The 22,097-nt window shown below is 42.4% G+C and overlaps 1 protein-coding gene across 1 annotated transcript in view; it reads left to right on the plus strand.

Moving 5' to 3' along the window:
* Positions 1–586: 586 nt before the first annotated feature.
* RAB38 (RAB38, member RAS oncogene family) overlaps positions 587–22,097 on the plus strand; it is a 70,105-nt gene continuing 48,594 nt past the window's right edge. The window contains exon 1 of the mRNA XM_032640520.1: positions 587–891. Within this exon, the coding sequence (XP_032496411.1) occupies positions 690–891 (202 nt within the window). The 5' untranslated portion in view covers positions 587–689. The remainder of the gene's footprint in view (positions 892–22,097) is intronic.

The raw sequence follows: 22,097 nt of genomic DNA on the forward strand, positions 1-22,097 counted from the left end.
CCGCAGGCTGCTGACAGGTCAGGATTACCATTACCAGATCGCCAAGGAAGAAAGGAGGCTGGGGCAGCTGAAATGACTTGCACAAGGTCACTCACCTCGAAAACCAGGGCGTGCCGGACCCAAAACCAGCTCTATGCCTCTTGAAATTGTAGTACCTGCTGCCTTGCCTCCACGCTCTCTCTGCCATATGGGATGGTGGCGGGGCCCATGACCTCAAGAGCCCTGTGTTCAGCCAGGCTTTTTACTACCGTCTCGGCAATTCACTTAATTTTTTTGACGCTCTCGCTTGCAAAACTTGGAAAATAAAAACCACACCTCCAAGCTTTGTGGCCAAGATCACAGGCGAGAAAAGCACTTCGGAAACTGTAAAGTGCTGTACGAATAACCTCTGCAAAAGGCATTTGCCTTGAGGCCCCCTAACTTATCGGGCCCGGGAGGCGCTCGGGTCTCCACCCCTCTCCAAGGCCGCGCGGCGCGGGGTAGGAAGGAGGATTAACCCCTGGGCTCCTGTCTGGGCGTTTCTCCAGGCGGCCGCGGAGGAGTTCCGCCCCTCGCCCCGTCCAGTCCCGCCCCGCCGCCTCCGCTCTCTCTCGCCCGCACTCGCGCTCCGCTAGTCTCTCCCGCCCAAGGCCCAGCTGCGCTTCCCCGGCCCGCACTGCAAAGCAAGGCGCGGCTGGCGGGCCGCCAGGATGCAGGTCCCGCACAAGGAGCACCTGTACAAGCTGTTGGTGATCGGCGACCTGGGCGTGGGCAAGACCAGCATCATCAAGCGCTACGTGCACCAGAACTTCTCCTCACACTACCGGGCCACCATCGGCGTGGACTTCGCGCTCAAGGTGCTCCACTGGGACCCGGAGACCGTGGTTCGCCTGCAGCTCTGGGACATCGCAGGTGAGCAGCGGGGGAGGGGATGGGGGCGGGAGCGCTTCGCAGCGGGTCTCCAGTCGCTGGGCAGCGGCTTGCGGCCAAGTGGGAGACCCAGATCTCCTGGGCGCTGCGCCGCAAGAGAATTTTCCCGGTGGGCTGGAAACTTGGTGTCAAAGAAAACAGTTTCTCTCTCGCGCGCAGAAATTTCAAGTGCATTCACTGGAGCTTTGGGGCTGTTGCTTTATCTCCCTCCCACAGCCTCCCCTGGGATCTCTCGCCCCAGCGCGGGCCTCCCGGGGGACCCAGAGGGAGAATACCCGGAGTTGCATTCAATTCTTGGTCTCCAGCTCATTTTCCGGGCACGGGCAGTCCCGCCGGTGACGCGGCCCTGAGTGTCCTGCCCGCCCTTCTGTGCTTGGGCCATCGACGGGAAGCCCCTAGACCGGTTCACAGCGGGAAACAGGAGAGTTCCAGGCTAGAGGAGTTTACCAATTCCAGTTTCCAACCTCTCACTGCATTCCAACTTTTGCTACCCCCCTTTTCTACCCTTCAATCAAGCAAGTTGGACGTTCTCTGCTTTGAGAAAGCCGAGGAACTTTCTGTGTATGTATTGGGGGTAAAGTATTATTTCTCTCTCTCTTTCTTTCTGTCTCTTTGTCTGTCTGTCGCTCTCTCTCTCTCTGGCTCTCTGTCATCTATGAAAAGGAGACTGAGTATTATTTTAGGGCCATTTTTGTCTAAGGGTCTATGACATTAGCCACAGATTTCTTGATTTGTCCCTAAAGTTTTCACTGAGAGGTCTGGAAAATGAGAAGCATCTTTACAATGTTTGAAATCAGAATTTGATTCCTAGGGTTTGTACCAGAAGTTAGGCCTTCAGTCTAAGCTTGGGGTATAAAGAGTGAGTCCTTGGACAGAGGCTGTTGGCAACCTGGGCATGTCCAACCCCTCATTACAGTTACCGGCCCTGCCACTCACTTAACCTGCTCAGTGGCTCCAGAGAAGTCCCTTCAGCTCAGCTGCATCCCTGTTAAGTTGGAGAGTGGTTGGACAATGACATCTTAGGACCCTTCCTGCTCAGAAGTTTTAAGGTCCTCTGGGATTCCCTGTGAACCCCTTCAAATAGTCTGCTTCACTTCTGTCTATTTCATAGTCTGTGGCACTAGGAACCTTTATAAGTGCTGGACCCAAACTGACCGCTTCTCTTGCAGAAAACAGGTTCACTTTAGCTGGTGCGTTTGACTGGAAACTCTTTATCATGGCCTGAAGCGAGAACAAATGTGGAAATTTTTCAAAAAGGCGTTTCTGCTTCTGGGGACTCCAGTGCCTCTTTAATCATGAGCTTCCAGGTCTTCTGATAAAACTCTTGGCATCTGAACAGATTCATGCCTTTGGTGTCATTTTTAGCAGCTCTAGTAGCACAGGGGTTATCAGAGACCAGAAGGTGTCATTGGCCACTATCTGATTGGGCTTTATACCTAGAAAATCCTCTATGAGTCTGTGCACTTCGTTGCTGCTTGTTTCAGTGTCTGACAACTCTTTCGGCTGCATCAAAGTCTCTAGGACCGAGGTTCAGAATTAGCTTACTGTTTGAAGGGGATGTAGCTGTAATTTAGATTTTTATGTGAAAAGCAAATAATGATGTGACCTCAGACATGTTACATAATGTCTGTGGGTCTCAGTGTCATCACCTAACAGGGACAATAGTAGGGTATAAAGATGAAGAGCCTAAATTCCAGAGTCGAACTGCTTCTGTCTGGATCCCTGTTTTACCCCATGTGTCCTGGGCGATTTTAGGCAAGTTCCCTAACTTCCTGGTGTCAGTTTCCTTGTCTGTAAATAGACAGAATGCTTTCTCTCAACAAAGGAGCAAACAAGAGATGAGCAGCCAGCAAATGCTCGCTAAACCCCTTAGTACTTACTACCTAGGAGAGCTGCATGGATTGTTGTTAACACGAGCTACCAATTTTTCTGAACATGTATAAATGCTAGGCAAGAAGGACGTGATATAAATGTGCTCATTAAACCTTATTAAATGATAATTCCTGGTAAACAATGAGCACATATAATCTATTCCAAACATCCAGCACTATTTTTCAGCTTTGTCCATATTACAACATGCTGTCTTGAGCAATTTCATTCCCAGGGTTCGAAATACCTCCTGAGTCATGAGTCAGTTCTGAGGTGGCCATGGAGGCTATAGTCGCAGAAGTCTGTATAAGTAAGAAATCTGTGGAGCCTTGGAAAGTTAGTCCTACAGATACAGTGGCGTGCACCATCTCTGTAGGGAAGCTTCGTTTTCCCGGAGCTCTGATGTTCAGTGCTAACCTGTCTTTGGCAGCTTCCAGCCCAAAGGCCCTGTGGGCTGAGTTAGAAGTTGGGCAGCAGGCAAAGCTGGTTGGGGGGAAGTTGGGCCATTGCGGGAAAGGGTGACTGGAGCGCAGTACTGACATGTTTCAAGCTGCATAGCTGGTCCTGTGAGGAGTGAGTTCATAGGGAATCCAGCCTCAACTTCCCAGCCAGACTTCAGTCAGCTAAGTGTATCTTATAGCACCTTCAGATCAGCCTGTCTGTCCAACCTCGGGGAATGCTTCTCTGTCTCCTTCGTGCTCACTTCTGGTGTGTGTCTGAAAAGAACAGGTCGTGAAAGCTGGGGGACTCGCGTTGAGATTGCCGGGAGTGTGGATGAGGTAGAGGGGACATGCCCTGTCTTGATAGGGTATCACATCCATCTGCTGGAGAGGGAATTTTTGCTCAATTAGACTTTTAATATCCATTTGGTTAAATGCCAAGTGGGGTCCTATTTGTTCAGCTAATTCCCATGATGTGTGTCTTGTGGCCACTTAGACGGGCCAGTCTGCCCCTGAAAAAAACTCCAAGAAGTACTTTTCAGGGCTTGTGAAGTAGACCTTTTTTTTTTTTTAAACATCTTTATTGGAGTATAATTGCTTTAAAATGGTGTGTTAGTTTCTGCTTTATAACAAAGTGAATCAGCTACATGTATACATATATCCCCATATCTCTTCCCTCTTGCGGCTCCCTCCCACCCTCCCTACCCACCCCTCTACTTGGACATAAGTACCGAGCTGATCTCCCTGTGCTGTGCGGCTGCTTCCCACTAGCTACCTATTTTACATTTGGTAGTATATATAAGCCCATGCCACTCTCTCACTTCATCCAAGCTTACCCTTCCCCCTCCCCAAGGACTTGTGAAGTAGACCTTTAAACCAGCGTGATGAATCCCACAAACCCCATAGGGGACAGCAGTTGCCCTGTATCCCAGTGATTCTACCGTAGAGGAGCAGCTGAGTTAGCTCTGGGTTCAGAAACTCTTGATAGAGTCAGAGAAGTTAAGTCACTTTGCCCAAGGCCACCCAACTAATAAGTGGAAGAGCTGGCTTTGAAGCAGGTCTGTCTGATTTGGAATCAAGCCATGCTCTATAACAAAAGGCCTGTGAGTGCCTGGTGCAGAGGTGGCCCACTGGGGTGATGCTTTCTTCCTTTTTAATGGCACTGCTTCTTTAGTAGATAGATTATTCTTGCCTTCTCTCTCCTATTTCTAACATGTTTTTGGATGTTAATCAGTACCACTGTGCAGAGAGTGGAAGGAACTGGAATGAAAATCTATTTCTGAAAATTTGATTCTTGGTTATAGGGTTTTTTAACTTTATAGAATTATCAAAAAAAAAAGAAAGAAAAGTTCACACTTGAGACTCTCCTTTCCTGCTCCTCTCCAAATCCTGATGCTGTGATTACTCCATTAGCACTTTCAAAGAGAACTACACAATTTTGTCTAGAACTCTTGATGTGATTTGGGAACTGGCAACAAGAATTAGGACAGTGATAGTAATAGTAGCTAACATCTTTTAGGCATTTATTCTTACAATTATCTGTGCATATTTAATTTTTAATTTTCCAGTAAAATAGTTGGTTAAATGGTAGTGCTGGAATTTAAAACGTGGCCATTGAATCCAGCACCCAGGTTCCTAACAGCTTTGCTCTACTTCCCACAATTTAAAAATAGAATATTTTAGAATACTAATTAGAATACTAATAAACGTATTATTACTTATTCTATCCATAAATTGTGGATATTCTAAAACTGGAATACTTGACATTGGGCAAATCATGAAACCCTGCTGGATCTGAGTTGCTCCATCTTTAAAATGGCAACTGTTTCATTTTCCTGTGATATCACATATTCATGCTGTGTTATCTCTTGCAGTCTCTATCAGCTTTAATGTAGTCTTACTGTGCCCAGTTAGTACGTGGCAGCTTATTCCAACTTCTTTACTTACTAGCTTTGTGACTTGTGCAAGTTACTTAACTTCTATTCCTTGGTTTCCTGTCAAAAAACTGGGGACAATAGCAGAATCTGAATCTTAGCGTTACAAGAATGAAATGAGTTAATTCATATAAAGCTGTGCCCGACACATTCGGAATGTTAGCTATTACTCTTGTTTTAATCGCTATTACAAACTACTTTCACATACATTTTCCTGCTTGATCTTCCCAGCGTTGCTGAGGATATTGACAGAGCAGGCAGTGTTAAGCCTATTTTGTGTGAGATCAAGAATCAGAGACCCAAGGTCACAAGAGCTCGCACATGACGGAGGAGAATAGGAACAGCAGGTCTGTTTAACTTCATCTTTTATGCATATCTATGAGAGAAATGACCAGGTCTGTTGGTCATCAGAAAACCTGATGCTAGACTTAACAAATACAGTAGAAAATAAATTAAGTTGGCAGGTAATTTAGAGAATGCTTCTTCCCCATGTGAAAGTTTCACTGCAAGACTCTCCTAAATAATAAATTCCCCTATATAGCTAAAACAAGATCCAGAAAAATATTTCCCTGCAGGGCACATCTATACTAACTTTCCCCACCTAAGCTGTGTGACAAAGAAGCATTGGAGGACATTAATTATCCAACAGGCAGAGTGACAGCGGGGGGTAGCCCGGGTCTAGAGTCAGAAGCCTGGAGACGCTGACTGCCCACACCAGTGGCCGTGAGATTCATCTGGTTCACACTGGTGTGTTGTTTCAGTGTCTGTAAAGTGCTTCCACATTGTGAAATTCAACTGAGGGAAGGGATTGGACTTGAGCATCTCTTCAATATCTGTTTCTAAAAGACTAATTCTCCAGGAAGTGTTAGAAGAAGTGTTTTAAATATCCACGTAATTAGATCTAAAAATGTAGAAAGAGCTAAATTTGGCAAACACTGTGTCAGGCCCAAAAGTAAAAATGCATGGCAAGTCTGGGCCACTTTCTGGTGGGCACTTTATTGCCTTGTTTCTAGCCTGGCTAATTATAGATTTTCTAAATACCGTGTGGATTAACATGCTATGTGCTTACAAGTAAATAGTATGTACACTGAACAAAACAGTGAACTTTCAAAGTGAGGTGAATGATGGGTGGGCAACACACCTCAGGGCTTCTTGCAGGGAGGTCATTAGAATCTCCATGTGTCAGAGACACAGGGGCATTAGGCCTGTGGGACAAGTCCCCTCATCTAGGCTTTAGAGGACTAGTTCCTCTAGACAAGAGGGCACATAGCAGCCTGACCAAGGAAAGCTAAGTCATTTGAGAGAAGGAGGGAATGCAGGGAGCACTTCCTATGTGTGTGGTTGGTTTCTTGAGCAGATGTGTATATTAAATGCCTGGTATGTGTTAGGCACTGTGCTAGGTGAGGGGAAAACAAAGAAGGCTAAAGAACTGAACAAGACTTGATTCCTGACCTCAAAAAGTTCACGGTTTAGTGGGCACGACAGCACAGAAGCAAATCATTGTAACGGTGAGTAAAGTGTACTGATATCGGTAACTCCAAAATACTCTGGTGATTCAGACGGGGTCCTGTCCACACCGCATCCATCCATTCTCTGAGCAGGTTGAACAAAGCCTCTAGCTAGTGTGATATTTCCTGTGTTCTTACCTAGCACAAGTTACTCCCTGTGAGGGACTTCAGGGCCACATGACGTGAGACAGAAGTTCATCCTCTGGCCCTTTTTAATTCCGTCTCCTTCTCCTGGGGAGCTCATGCATTCCCGAGGCTTTAAACTCTATGCTTATAACTACAAAACTGTGCTTATAACCTTGCCTTCTCACAAGCTTCAGGCCTACAATTTCGTCTTCCTGCTGGACATCGTCTTTATGATATCTCATATATATTGCAAGATCAGTATGTCATAGCCAAGTTGCATTAAAAAAACAAGATGGTTGGTTTTTTCTCTTAATAAAGTAATATATGCTCAATGTAGCAAAAATGGAAAGTGCAAAAGAAAACAACAATACAACAACAAAGGAATACAAGCAGAGAATATCTACCATCACACCATCACCCCCCTTTTTTTTTTTTTGCGGCAGGCGGGCCTCTCACTGTTGTGGCCTCTCCCATTGTGGAGCACAGGCTCCGGACGCGCAGGCTCAGTGGCCATGGCTCACGGGCCCAGCCGCTCCGCGGCACGTGGGATCCTCCCAGACCGGGGCGTGAACCCGTGTCCCCTGCATTGGCAGGCGGACTCTCAACCACTGTGCCACCAGGGAAGCCCCCATCACCCCTTTTAATGAAAGTAGTAAATGATGCTATTTGTAAACCTCAACTAGACATATCTTTCCACATACTGGTCTTCCTAGTTTATGTGAACTATACTACTTTTTACCCAGTCACTCAGACTTGAAACCTCTGCCGTCTTTTCTCCTTGTCTTTTGAGCCACACATGCTATCAATCTCCATGTCAGTTAGTGATTATGCCTCTCCTGTCACAGCCTTAGACCAGGGACAGCACTATTATTATGTACCTGTTTTGCTGTCATAGCCACCTGGCTAGTTCTAGTTTCTTCCTCCAACAGTTCTTATGTGTGCTAAGGTCAAGTTTATCTTCCCAGAACATCACTTTGGTGGTTCCCCATTGCCAATAGATTATAAACATCATGGTGGAAAGAATTAAAGTGGTTGGGATGAGGTGATTGGAGGGATGGTGACTAGAAGGAAGATAGATTCTAAGTTGTAGAGCTATAGAGGGAGGAGTTCATGGGCTCCTAGAAAGAAGGAGTAAATGGAGCCCTTGAGGCCCACCCAGGTCAAAAGGAAACCCAGGATCTGTTTCATTCTGGCTTTGTCAGAACACAGGTACTCTCACTGAGGGTCAAAATGGTACTTAAATATTTTGTTCTATTTTACTGCATTTCATTTAAAAGTCTTTTTATTTTTAATTTATTTTAATTTTTTAAATTTTATAGCATCTTTATTGGAGTATAATTGCTTTACAATGGTATGCTAGTTTCTGCTGTATAACAAAGTGAATCAGCTATATGTATACATATACCCCCATATCCCCTCCCTCTGTGTCTCCCTCCCACCTTCCCTATCCCACCCCTCTAGGTGGCCACAAAGCACCGAACTGACCTCCCTGTGAGATGCAGCTGCTTCCCACTAGCTATCTATTTTACATTTGGTAGTGTATATATGTCCATGCCACTCTCTCACTTTGTCCCAGCTTCCCCTTCCCCCTCCCCGTGTCCTCAAGTCCATTCTCTATGTCTTGCGTCTTTATTCCTGTCCTGGCCCTAGGTTCTTCAGAACCTTTTTTTTTTTTTTTTAGATTCCATATGTATGTGTTAGCATACGGTATTTGTTTTTCTCTTTCTGACTTACTTCACTCTGTATGACAGACTCTAAGTCCATCCACCTCACTATAAATAACTCAGTTTCGTTTATATTATGGCTGAGTAATTTCCCATTGTATATATGTGCCACATCTTCTTTATCCATTCATCTGTCGATGGACACTTAGGTTGCTTCCATGTCCTGGCTATTGTAAATAGTGCTGCAATGAACATTTTGGTACATGACTCTTTTTGAATTATGGTTTTCTCAGGGTATATGCCCAGTAGTGGGATTGCTGGGTCATATGGTAATTCTATTTGTAGTTTTTTAAGCAAACTCCATACTGTTTTCCAAAGTGGCTGTATCAATTTACATTCCCACCAGCAGTGCAAGAGGGTTCCCTTTTCTCCACACCCTCTCCAGCATTTATTGTCTGTAGATTGTTTGATGATGGCCATTCTGACCGGTGTGAGATGATATCTCATTGTAGTTTTGATTTGCGTTTCTCTAATGATTAATGATGTTGAGCATCCTTTCATGTGTTTGTTGGCAGTCTGTATGTCTTCTTTGGAGAAATGTGTATTTAGGTCTTCTGCCCATTTTTGGATTGGGTTTTTTTATTTTTTAATATTGAGCTGCATGAGCTGCTTGTGTAGTTTGGAGATTAACCCTTTGTCGGTTGGTTCGTTTGCAAATATTTTCTCCCCTTCTTGGGGTTGTCTGAAAGTCATTTTAAAACCTCAGGATTTGAGAGTTGTAAGATCTTGCCTGGGAAATTTATTCATTCAGCTGATAGGCATAGGGCTTTAGGGGGGAATGAAATGGGCATTGTTATGGAGTCTGATATTCTGGTGGAGCATAAAGATATTTAAAGATAATCATGGAGATAATTATTGACTGTTTTGATAAGTGCCCTGAAGGAGAAATGTCAGGTGCTGAAGAAGGTCAAAACGTGGCATCTGCCATAGCCATGTGTGGAGGTGAGGGGACGTGGTGAGGGCTGTGGGTAGTCCGGCATTGCCGGAGATTACAATGTAAGGAGGGAGGTGGTGAGAGGGAACGGCAGTCAAATTAGGAGAGGATGTATTTGCTAAGCCAATGGTTAAGAGTGATAGCTCCTTACATTTATCAATTTATCAAAGTAAACTTTGCAGTTTAAACAGCACAATGATCCTGCCAAATGGGTCATATTATTTCCAGTTTTATAGGTGAGGAAACTGGGCCAAGGGTAAGTAGAACATGGTGCCTGGTACATTATAGTTGCTCAGTAAAAGTGGTTTGGTGTTAAATAGCCAGTGGGGTTGGACCTTAGAGTCATTGCTCACCTGAACGCATTTTGAAGAGAGTTGTCTTGTGGTAGGTTTAGAGCCCGATTGCTCCCTCTTCTGAGAATTCGCTTTGGGAAGCCCTGCTTTCAAACCATTGAGAACCCTTTTTATTATTTTACTCTCTTTGATTCTGGGAGGGATATTCCCAGATGGATATGGTGGCTCCTGGGGTGGAATTTGGGTTTATTCTATCAAGGAAAGATCCTCACCTTCTAGGTGGGTGTACTAGAGTAGTCTCCATCAACTTGGCAAAGTCAAGTCTGAGACTCTAGCCTGGGGTTCCAAATTATTGAGTTCCCCTATTTTTTTTCAGCTGTTCAAGAGCTTCATTGAGAAGTTATGTTATCTTAAACTATTCATTGAAAATAACTCAGGTTTTTGTTTTTTGTTTTTTTTTTTCCGGTACGCGGGCCTCTCACTGCTGTGGCCTCTCCCGTTGCGGAGCACAGGCTCCGGATGCGCAGGCTCAGCGGCCATGGCTCACGGGCCCAGCCACTGAGCGGCATGTGGGATCTTCCCGGACCGGGGCATGAACCTGTGTCCCCTGCATCGGCAGGCGGACTCTCAACCACTGCACCACCAGGGAAGCCCTAACTCAGGTTTTAAATTTCACCATTCCCCACTCCCTTTAGTTTTCCATTCTTACATATTAATCAAATCCTGTCTTTTCTACCTTGACAAATAACTCTATCTTATCCCTCCTTTCAGTAGCCATGTCTTCTTCACAACTTATCTGAACTACTGTAGCATCATCCTGATGCCCATCCCTTCCTCAGGCTTTCCCACCCATCAGCTTGTCATCTACAGAGGTGAGGCTTCTTAGCATGGCATCATTCTCCAGTTAGGTGTTCTCCAGTTTGGCATCCTTCAGTGGATCCTCATCACTTTCGGAATGAAAGACTAAACATTTCAGCATGAAATTCACGGCCTTTCACGATCCGGCCTCTGTCACCCATTCCAGTCTCATCTCTCATATGTATGATTCTTGACCATTTTGGATATCGTATAATGCCTTCAGTTCAACCACCTTTCCCTTTATACTGTGGCTCATACAATTGCCTCTGGCTAACTACACTTTCCCTCTTATTTACTTAGATAGCTTCTATGGATCCTCTGTCACTTACCCGTCTCATCTCCTTCAGGAAGTCTCTTTTGAGTCCCTGTGACTGAGGGAGATACTGTTTATCTCCTCTCATAATATACCATGCTTACTTCAGATTAGAAGTCCTCTACTACTGCATTGGAATGCTTTTTCCTTCCAGCTGTAACCCTAGTACTTGGTACTAGTGGGTACTTAATGAGTATTTGTTCAATAAAAATTTTTAGTCAACTATTTCATCATTGCTCTAAAAATTTCTTTAATAAACAAAAGAAACTTTTTGTTTATGAACAAAATACAAGCTTTTTCATGCTTGAAAGACTTTGTAATTTTATGAACATTGACATATGAAAAATGCATACGTTTTAGAATCGATAAATATGGTGATCACTTTTCTTAAGTTGGCATTCATTTTATTTTTCACCATAAAAACTGGAGAGTGACCTTAAAGACCATTCTTAAAAACTGTGCTTCTTCATTTAACAAAATCTTCATAATTTGGAGTAAAATGTCATTCATTTGGAGGTCAAATGACAAAACTGTTTTTCTTTATGATTTTTGGATAGATTAGATGAAGTAATATAGGTAATTTTCACAGAGTTAAAACCTTGAGGGTTCATCAAACCAAATCCTTCATTTTACAGATGAGGAAGCTATGCTCTGAAAGGGGGTTCGTATTAGTTTCTCAGGCTCAGAGAGCTAGTTAGTGGTAGAACTAGAACCAGAATACAAGCTTCTCTGGTTTATTAATGATGGGATTTGAAGAATTAAAAACTACTTTTTAACACCAGATGTCTTGCTGTTGTCTCAAGTACTGGGGCACAAAAAAAATGAACTTCGCATTCATCCAGCTATGGGAGTTCATGCCATAAAGAAGAGAGGATGGGGTTTCCCTGGTGGCGCAGTGGTTGAGAGTCCGCCTGCCAATGCAGGGGACACGGGTTCGTGCCCCGGTCCGGGAAGATCCCACATGCGGTGGAGCGGCTGGGCCCGTGAGCCATGGCCGCTGAGCCTGCGCATCCGGAGCCTGTGCTCCGCAACGGGAGAGGCCACAACAGTGAGAGGCCCACATACCGCAAAAAAAAAAAAAAAAAAAGAAGAGAGGATGGTGGTATGGAATTGGGGTGAACCAGTCACCCACAGTTTGGCTTCAAATGACATGCCTAATATAATTTCCTCCAGTGCTCCCTTATGAGGCTTCCAATGTGGCCATTTGGACTCCTTGCTCTTCCTTACTCACACCCCGTGTTTGTTGCTTCCGTGCCTTTGCTCCTGCCCTTCTTGCTAGTTCACGTGCCCTTCCATTTATTTCAACGTATCCAAAACCTACTTGATGTTTAAGACCCACCTGAAAGGGCAACTCCTCTACAAAGATTTCCTGAATTCTCTCCTTCCAGTGGTAACCTCTTCCTCCCTTGAATCCGACACGACTCTACTCCCTTCTGGCACGTCTCCCTTTAGCAATTCATTAGAGTTATGTTGTACTTCTCCAGATATCCTTTCCGATTTTTAGCAGAGCTTGACACAATTACTTGTTACATAATTTCATGAAATGACTGTGGAGTTAGCAAAGAAGTAGAAAAGGAGAAAGTACTATGGAGGAGGAGAACGAAGCAAAAGCAGGTTTTGGATGCAAAGGGAAGAGAGCTCAGGAAGAGGATAGTCAATCATTTCAAATGTCTGGGAGAAATCAGAATTATTACTCTTTGCCCCAAGTCGCTACTTTTTGTAGTCTGTGTTATCCTGATACATGATTTAACCTTTCTTCCTCATCAGCCTTACATACATCTGCTCTCTCAGGAAGAACAATGGAAAACTTAGCTTCTTGTGAACTCCTCAGCCTATTGGAGACCAAGAAATTATGTGCAGTGTGAGGGATTCAAACACATTTCAATCTAATTTGTAGGGTGAAGTTGAAAACAAATTGATTTAAATTACTTGTTGGGAGGACTGTTTTTCCCCTGCAATATAACGTGTTATTAATAGCCACCATTTATTGGGTGTTAGGCATGGTGCCGTGCATTTTTATGTATCATTTTATTTACTGCTCACAAGGAACTGATCTGTAGGTACTGTTACTAACCCTATCATAAAGAGGAGAGAGCTATGCTTATACAGGCTAGAAAACAGATAAACGCTCAAAAATTTTCAAAAGTCACACAGAAGGTAAGAGATGATGCTAGGATATGAACTGAGATTTGTCTAGTTACAAATTCTATTTTGTAACCACTCCACTCTACTATTTCCTATTGTGTAATATAACAATGCAATTGTTTTCACATATCATGGATTAAGTTGCATTTTGAAGATGCACATTATTTATTTTAAAGGAATATTTATTATTATTTTTAGCCTTTCTACTTTGGACAGGGCTAAGAGTTGGGTGAGCTGAGTTCTTTGCATACATCATTGCTTAGACTATGTCGTTGGTTTGGCTTAATAAGAACCATACTAATATACTACTTAAGACAGGAAAACCACAGTGCCTAAGGGACACAGTCTCTTGTTTGAGAATTAAAGATAAGAATGGCTATGATGCTTGATGTTATTGGAATAAAAATTAAGTCTTGTACGGTGGTAGAGTTGTGTGTGTGTGTGTGTGTGTGTGTGTGTGTGTGTGTTTTAAACTTAAAGAAAACAATCCTCCAGACTAGGCTTGGGAGAGGTTCTCAAACTTCCACCGTTCACAAAACCTTTGGCGTCAAAGTAATTTTTTCATGGTACCTCTAAGACAATAGAAATACCTAAAAGCTCTGTTTATTAAATAGTTAGCACCGAACAATTTAATAAGTATTATAGTTTAATAATTAATAGGCCTTTGGAAAAAAATGGAAGACATAAATTAAAAGAAAATGATTTTTATTTCACTTTTAATAACTATATTTATTATTGGCATATGCACTGCTTTGGGCCATAGAATAGTATCTCAAAACTTTGAGTCAGAGTGGACACCACCACCCTCATTTCCTGTTTCTCATTGATTTTCACATGACTCTTGCTTTTTATCCCACAAACTGCAAAAACCCCAGCTTCAAAAAGATATGATCACATCAAAGGGGATGTAGTACAACCTAATGTTAAAATTGTGAACTGCCTCTAGCTAGTAGTTCCTGAGGTGTCTAATTGATCTTGAGCACCACTGTGCTTGCCTTAAAATTTAAAATTATCTTGTTGCAACCCTGTGAGTTCACTGAGGCACCCCCAAAGCACCTGGGCACACATTTGGGGAATTTTACCTCTGAAGGAATCAGGAAATTCTTTAAGAGTGAAACCCTTAGAGTCCAGGGTCCCTTTTGAGTTATTTATAAAAGTATCTTTAAAGGTTACTTAGAGGTGATGTCTCAAATGGTAAGTAATTCAAAGATAGCTTTTTATTTAATACATTTGAGCTTGTAATTCAGTGAACGTATTTTTAGGTTGTTTGCTAGCTGTTTGTTTAGATTGTAATTGGTTTAATTAAAAACATGAGATGCTGATCCTTCTATCGTGATTCTTGCCAACCTCTCTTCTGTGACATGGTTTCATTCCCTTCCTCCATCCAATATTGCACACTGCATTACTATATGATCTTGTTTCTTCTCTATCCAAGTGAGTTATTTCATTTAAACTGAGTAGTGTCAGACCCCAGTCAAAAATAATTCTATCTCCTGAGGTACTGGGATACTTATTTTCACACACACACGCACACATGCACACACACACACACGCACACACACAGCTTTAAATTTAAATACAAATTTAGAATTTAATGAGAATATTTTCAAAGTTTAATTTAAAAATAGATCACTATAACCCAGCCACCCTTGCTGTCTATAATGCTGTTACTTATGGACCCTAAGAAACCAATCGTTACTTTTTATGCCATCCTGTTCTCTTACACAATCTAGCTAAATTCAATACACTGCATCTGGCTTTACCTTCTTGTTAAGTAGAGACAAGACTTGCCTATAAGACGTGACAACCAGTAGTAAGATGAAATGAGAGCCACTGTTTATAGGGGAACTAAAGAAATTGTGGAGAGGCGCTTCTGAACTGGGGACAGATATTTTTCAGAGTGGATTTTAAGAATAAGCAGGAGTTTAGTAGGCATGGAAAGTGAATGAGTTGGATTAGAGATCTTGCTTTATTTGTTCCACTCCTCTCTCTGCTGGGGCTCCCTTTCACAAATAAGAAATCAATATTAATTGCTACTTTATTATGTAAAGAGTACTTGTATTACCAGTTCCATTTTATTTCGCAAGACCATTGTGAGCACCGACAAAGAGGCTCTCAGAGCGCATGTGCTAGGGAGAGATAGGGGACAGTTTTGGAGGAATTCAACAGTGGGCTCAAGGAGTCTACAGGGTAACCGGGGACATGGTCTGCAGAGGTTTGCGGCACGTAAAAAGCAGTATGAGGCAGGGCCTGACTGAATGGGCGAGCAAGGGCTACATTCAGTCAGCGCTGTGTGAGTATAGGGGAGGAAGGAATTGAGCCCGGGACCAAGTAGTCAGAAAACGCTACAAGAAGTAGGGTTTGGGACAACCTTGAAGAATAGGTAGGATTTAGTTAGGCAGAGAATCAGAGGTAGGGTGTGTTCCAGTGAGGATAGGAGTGCCGTGGAATGAGTGTGAATGAAAGCAAGAGGCAGAATTTAGCAGAGCCTAGCAAGGCATAGTTCGGGGCAGGACGCTGACCTCGGTCTGAGGATTAGCCTTTAACTTGTAGATCGAGGTGTGCAACCTTAAAAATCCCATAGGAGCCCAGAGGGTAAAATAAATGAACTCTTTTCTCTACCAGGCCAACATTTGTTTATCTTTCGAGGTCCTCTCTGAAAAATATCTGTTCTCACTCTGGACTACGCAAGCTACTGCTCCCTGTTTCCCTAGGAAATGGGCACAAAACTTCCCCTCAATCCTGGCTCCCATTTTGTTTTTCCACAAAACGTCACATCCAGCTAGAGGGATGTATGAAGAGTGAGGCCAAGTGTGTTAAAGAGTATTTTGATGCAAAGAAACAATCATGGGATCCTATGTAACCATCTATAAGAGACTTAGCATAAGAAAAATGGATCAATAGCAATGATTTATTTTAAAATAAAACTATATAAATTTCATTGAATTCTAAATATTTTCTTAGAATTATTTTATTAAAATGGATATAGATACATAAATTTAAATTTAGAGCAGTTTTTTGTAGTATCTAACAATGTCAAAAGAATAGTATCTCAGCCAGCTTTTTTTCTTTAACATTGAGTGTTTGGTACTGATCAGCGCACATGAACTTGATAACATTATTCATATAATGCAGACCCTGGATTTCTGAATATTCTGAGTTTTAAAGACATTCCCATATTTGTATTTATCTTCCAATTTATAACTGTTGGGAAATAGCTCAAATTGCTTTAAATCTTGTGTGGGTCACATAACATGTTAGCTGCCTAACCTCCAAATTTTGACAGCTGTTTTAGGCAGTAGTGGGTTTAAGTAGGCAAATGATAGGGTGAAAAGAGGACTTTGGGTGGTGAATCTGGCAGAGGTGTACAGAAATTAAAATACAAAGTAAATCTCCAGTCCTGACCCCCCGCCCTGGAACTTCAGACTCCTCTATCCAGCTGCCTATTCAACGTATCTATGTAACAGACATCTCAAACCTAACATGTCAGAGTCCCAGTCTACTTCCACAAAACCTGTGTCTCCGAAAGCCTACTCCATCTCAGCTAATGGCAACTCCATACTTTCAAAAATTCAGGTCAAAAGCTTGTGGGTCATGCTTGAATCATCTCATAATTTATAGCCCATCTATCTTCTCTATCTCCAAATATATCTGGAAAACAACCAATCTGGACCATCTTCACCACTACCACTTTGGTCCACATCATTATCTCTCGCCTGGATTATGGTTTCCCTACTTCCGACCTTGACTAAGTCATTCCTCAATGCAGCAGCCACAGTTATCCACTTGCTTCTGTCAGTTCATGTTTCTCATCTGCTCACAATCGTTCAGTGCTTTCTTCTTTCATCCAGAATAAAAGGCAGCATCAGTATAATAGCCTGAAACCGTCTACAGTCTGGATCCTGTGATCTGCCTGCCTCGTCACAGGCTACTCTTCCCCTTGTTCAGCCCTCTCCAGCCAACAGTCTCCTTGCTGTTCTCCACATGCTGGCCAGACACGTCTGTGACTCTGCATCTCTTTACTTGCCATTCCCTCTATCTAAAGCCCTCTTCTCCTAAACATCCATATGACTTGTTCCTTTACCTCTTTTTAGTCTTTACTCAAATGATACCTTCTTAGTGAGCCATCCATCCATCCTGCTTAACTTTACCTTCGCCTCCAGCATACCCGTTTCTCCTTTGCTGCTTTATTTTTCTCTGTAGTACTTTTTACTAGATAATGTAGTATTATATGTATCTTACTTTTTTGTTTACTGTTGATCTCTTTTTACTAGAATGTAAGCTTCATGAGGGCAACGATTTTTGTTTTTTCTTAGTTGCTGATTTTTTCTAGTTGCATGTTTCTAGTGTCTGGAAATTAATTGGAGTTCAAAAAGAAATGAAAGAAATGAGGTGAGATGAGACAAATTTCAAGTGATTTCACTGGGAGTGAAAAGAAAGTGATGATTGCTAGTGACATGACAGAGGATGACTCTTAAAGACTTGTTAAGCCAGCCAGTAATCATTGGGAGGGAGTAAAGAATTAGGGGTTATTTCTTCACTCAGCAAAGAGGTCTTACTGAACACTTACTGGGCACACAGGGCAGTGTTTGTCATGGGGCTGCAGAAACTTGGTCTGGCTAGGGAGAGAGGTTGGCAGTTTTGTAGGGGAAGATTACACAAGGTTAATTCTAGAATAGAAGCCTAGATGACTTGGAAAAATGGTGATCGATTGACACTTTTCTGTCGCTGGTTTGGTGGAGCAAAGAAGTAAGGAGAGAAGATGAAAATGTTTCAGAACCACTGCCAGAGGGTCAGATGGGCTCTTAAAAAATGGAGAAAACTTTTCTTACCAGGTTGTCGGCCTGACTCTGATCCTAGTCTGGTGGGTTTCCCTGAGCCTTCAAAACCAGCTTATGCCACTATAAGTTCAGTGGCCATTTGATCATCATAGCAATTGAATAGTTTTTTTTTTTTTCCTTCAGATCCTTGTTCAAAACTCATATTTACTTTTGGTTTTATTTTCCTGCTTTTCAGACCATTACTGTCTAGAAAGAAAGAGCATGCCTTGGTGGTACTTTTAGCTCTACTGATTGTGCCATGACCCCAAAAATCTATGTTTAGAATAGAGTAAACTGATTCCAAGAGATTATTTCTTAAGAGGATGAGAATGATTACAAAAGCATAACATTCCAGTCTGAAACTCGTTGCAACAGATATGCACATAACCTTGTTAGAATAATGTTAATTTTCTCCATCAGTGAACATCTATTGATTATTTGCTGAAAACAAGAGCAGAATATAAAGTGCATCAGTATGTGGCATTGGCTCATGAATACAAGACAACGCTGTATTTTAGAGGAAGGAGGAATCTTAATTTCAGTTTATTTCTACTGTAGTGTCATGAGCTATACCATATCCAAAAAGTGGAGAAATAGGCCGCGGATTTACAACCTTAAAATGTGACCAACCTGTTTTCCAGGTTTTTCCAATGCCAAGTTGGAGAGAGAAGTATGAAGACACAGCATGATAAGAGTGAATGGAATAGGATAAAGAAAATGCTATGGGGTCGTGAAAAAGGGAGCCATGGTTCCAGCTGGCAGGATGTGTGAGGTTTCAGGGCACAATGATAGGCTGCATAGGATTTGATTGAAGGTGAGAGGGGAGATGGGGAGGCAATTCAGGCTTTGGGAACAGAGCTGCAAAAAGGCAAGAAAAGCCAGGGAGTAATGCAGGATGTGTTTCAGGAAGGACAAGTAGTCCGGTGTGGCTTGCCTGTGGAACACTCTGAAGGAAGGGACAGGAGAGGAGTTTGGAAGGGTGGTTGGAGCCAAAGCCTCCAAATGTGTAGTCTTCATAGAAGTGTAATGTAAGAGTCATTGGAGGGCTGAAAGGGCAGAGCATCATGGTAATATTTATATATTATATTATATATAATATATTATATATATATAATATATATTATATTTATATATATATAATATTTATATTTTGAAAGTGGATTCTGATAGAAATAGAAATTTTAAGACTTCACCTAGGGAGGGCTTTAAAAAACAGTTTCCTGGGTCCCACACAAAACCAGTACAATAAGAATCTCTGAGGAGGATGCCCTGGGAATGGGTGGTCTGTAAATAGCTCAGATGAGTTCTTTTCCCCCCTAGCTCTATTGAGACATAATTGACATATAACTTTGTGTAAGTTTAAGGTGTACAACATGTTGACTTGCTATATGTCTATATTGTGAAACCATTACCACAGTGAGGTTAGTTAACATCTTTATCACGTCACCTAATTACCTTTTTGTATGTGTGTTTGGTAAGAACATATAAGACTTAGTCTTTCAGCAACTTTCTATTATGTAATACAGTATTGTTGACTATAGTCACCATGCTGTACATCAGATCCCCAGAATTTATTCATCTTACAGCTGGAAGTTTATACCCTTTGACCAACATCTCCCCATTTCTTCCATCCCCTAGCCTCTGGCAACCACTGCTCTACTCTCTGTTTTAATGAATTTTGACTGTTTATGGCATTTTTAGATTCCTCACATAACTGAGATTGTACAGTATTTTTCTTCCTCTGACTTATTTCCTCAACAAAATGCTCTCATAACATTTGCCCGTGTTGTTGCAAAAGGCAGGATTTCCTTCTTTTTTTATGACTGAATAACATTCTGTTGTACATGTATATAGTTGGTCCTCCGTACCTGCAGATTCCACATCTGCAGATACAGAGGGTGGGTGTACTAGGTCATTTTATCAGGGACTTGAGCACCCTAGGAATTTTGTATCTTTAGTGGGTCCTGGAACCAATCCCCCGTGGATACTGAGAGACGACCACAGCACATTTTCTTTACGCATTCATCTGTCGATGGACATTTACGTTGTTTCTATGTCTTGGCTATTGTCACTAATGCTGCAAAGAACATAGGTGTGCAGATATCTCTTCAAGGCAGTGATTTCACTTCCTTTATATATACCCAGCAGGTGATTTCTTATGCTGCCTGAATGGCAACTGTCTAAAAAAGCCTGTGTTATATTTACATTTATTTTGAGGGAAAGAGGGAGTGACAAAAATTAAGATGCTGAGAGTCCCAATTAGGAGCTTTCAGCGGTCCAAATGAGGAGCAATGAGGGCCTGAAGTGGATCAGTGGCAGTGCTGCTGGAGAGGAGGGGGCAAAGTCAAGAGCCCCTTTTGAAATGGAAGTGTCGATAGGATGTTGGAGACCCTTTGGATATGGGGATGAGGAATGAGTTGGAAGATGACTTGTAGGTACCACTCTGGGTGTGGATGGTGATGCTGTGAACCAGTGTGGAGAGCACAGGAGGAATGGGAGGTAGAGAGCTGGATGCCTGCGTACTGGGGAGGTTGATCAAAAGGGGTTGTCAGAGGTAATAATGAATTTAGTTTACGTATCCATTCCAGTTCCTTATTTTTACCAATGAGGAAACGGAGGCTCAGAATGGTGAAGTGGCTGATCTGAGGTCACAGAGTTAGCTGGTTAATAGAAAACCCTCTTGTTGTTTTTATGTTGTCTAGAAGGTACACTGCTTGGTTATACCCGCTGAGAGCATCTGGATAGTACTAATTATCAAGTGAAAAATATTATATACACGCTATGGCTATGTTGCTGGTGTATGTTTTTAGCTGAGTCCATGACACCAAATGGGCCACTTCATGCAGTTGGAACAGAAGACCAGATGTTGATTTAATGGTGGTATCATAGGGGTAGAAGGCATGAAAACAGAAAGGGGCTGTAGGGATCGGCCAGAATAACTTCATTTTACAGATGAGAAAACTGAGTCTCAGGGAGAGAACTATAGTTGTCTAAGACTGTACTGGTAACGAGGGATTAAAATGAAGATGCCCTGTCTTCTGACCCATCAATTTAGTGCCTCCTGTGGGAGGTTATGCAAATTATTACCACAAGCTTTGTACTAACGTTTGTGAGGCAGTTGATTGCTCTGTCGTTTAATATCCCTTGAGGCTGAGAACTGAATCACGAGCCGTATCTGCATGGCTATGGAGTGTGTGCTTAGAGACTACAAGAAATGGGGACTTACATGGTGACCTGGATCATTTTTGGTCCATGCATCCAGTATAACACTTCTTAGTTTAGAAGTTCCTCAAGGACAAAAATTCTGTAACTGCAGCACAAAGCACAGAACCTGGATCGTATTATTCAGTAAATGTGTGTCGAATCAGTGATTTAACTCCAATGGCGTTTTTTTGAACTACAGTCTTTTTCTTTCTTAACGTAAATCACCTATGATAGTTTCATCAGGTCTGTACTTTGTCCATATGTAGGCACTCATGAAGAGTCACATGGTTGTCGTTCTTTTCTTAAGAAACAGCAGACAGGGCTATCAGCTGACAAAGGCAGGATAAAATGAGTGCTGGAAAGGCCCTGGGCTGAATGTGACCTCTTGCTGGAATGCCAAAAATACAAACTTTCCAAGTCTCCTGGCCCAGTGACCTCAATATGCAAAGGTCTTTTCTTTCTAGAAACAAACTTTTTTCTTCCTGTTTCTGATCTGACACACATACCCTCACAAACTCACACACACGCACACAATCCCTATGAAGGTATAAGCCTATAGTGTGCTTTTTTGCATAGTCTTAAAAAGGACCTTTTGCCGTATATTTGAAATATAAAATCTTTCTTCTTGAGGGCTGCCTTACTCTACTATGAAAGCCCCTGGACAAGCAGATTATTGAATAACCCATGACTTTGCCCTTCATCTGATTAGTTCCCTGAAAGGGATCGTAAGACATCCTTAAAAAGCCTAGAGGCCTTCAGAGTTCTGAATGATAACAGAGGGCCTTTTTCCCCTGTCCTCCTGAAATGTCATGGCCACCCTGATCGGTATCAAAGGAAATCACTGTATGCATAAGGAACTAAAAAAAAGGAAAACAATGAAATTAAGAACTCATTGGAAAAAATGAAAGTTCATCTGTGGGTTTTGTGTCATATGAGGAGTATTATACCACTTTCTTTCATTGACTAGATGACTGTGGGAAATTTTTTTAAATGCTAGTATAACCCATGTAAGAAATATTT

The sequence above is a fragment of the Phocoena sinus genome, chromosome 8 (genome assembly GCF_008692025.1).
Source record: "Phocoena sinus isolate mPhoSin1 chromosome 8, mPhoSin1.pri, whole genome shotgun sequence".
NCBI classification, from domain to species: Eukaryota; Metazoa; Chordata; class Mammalia; order Artiodactyla; family Phocoenidae; genus Phocoena; species Phocoena sinus.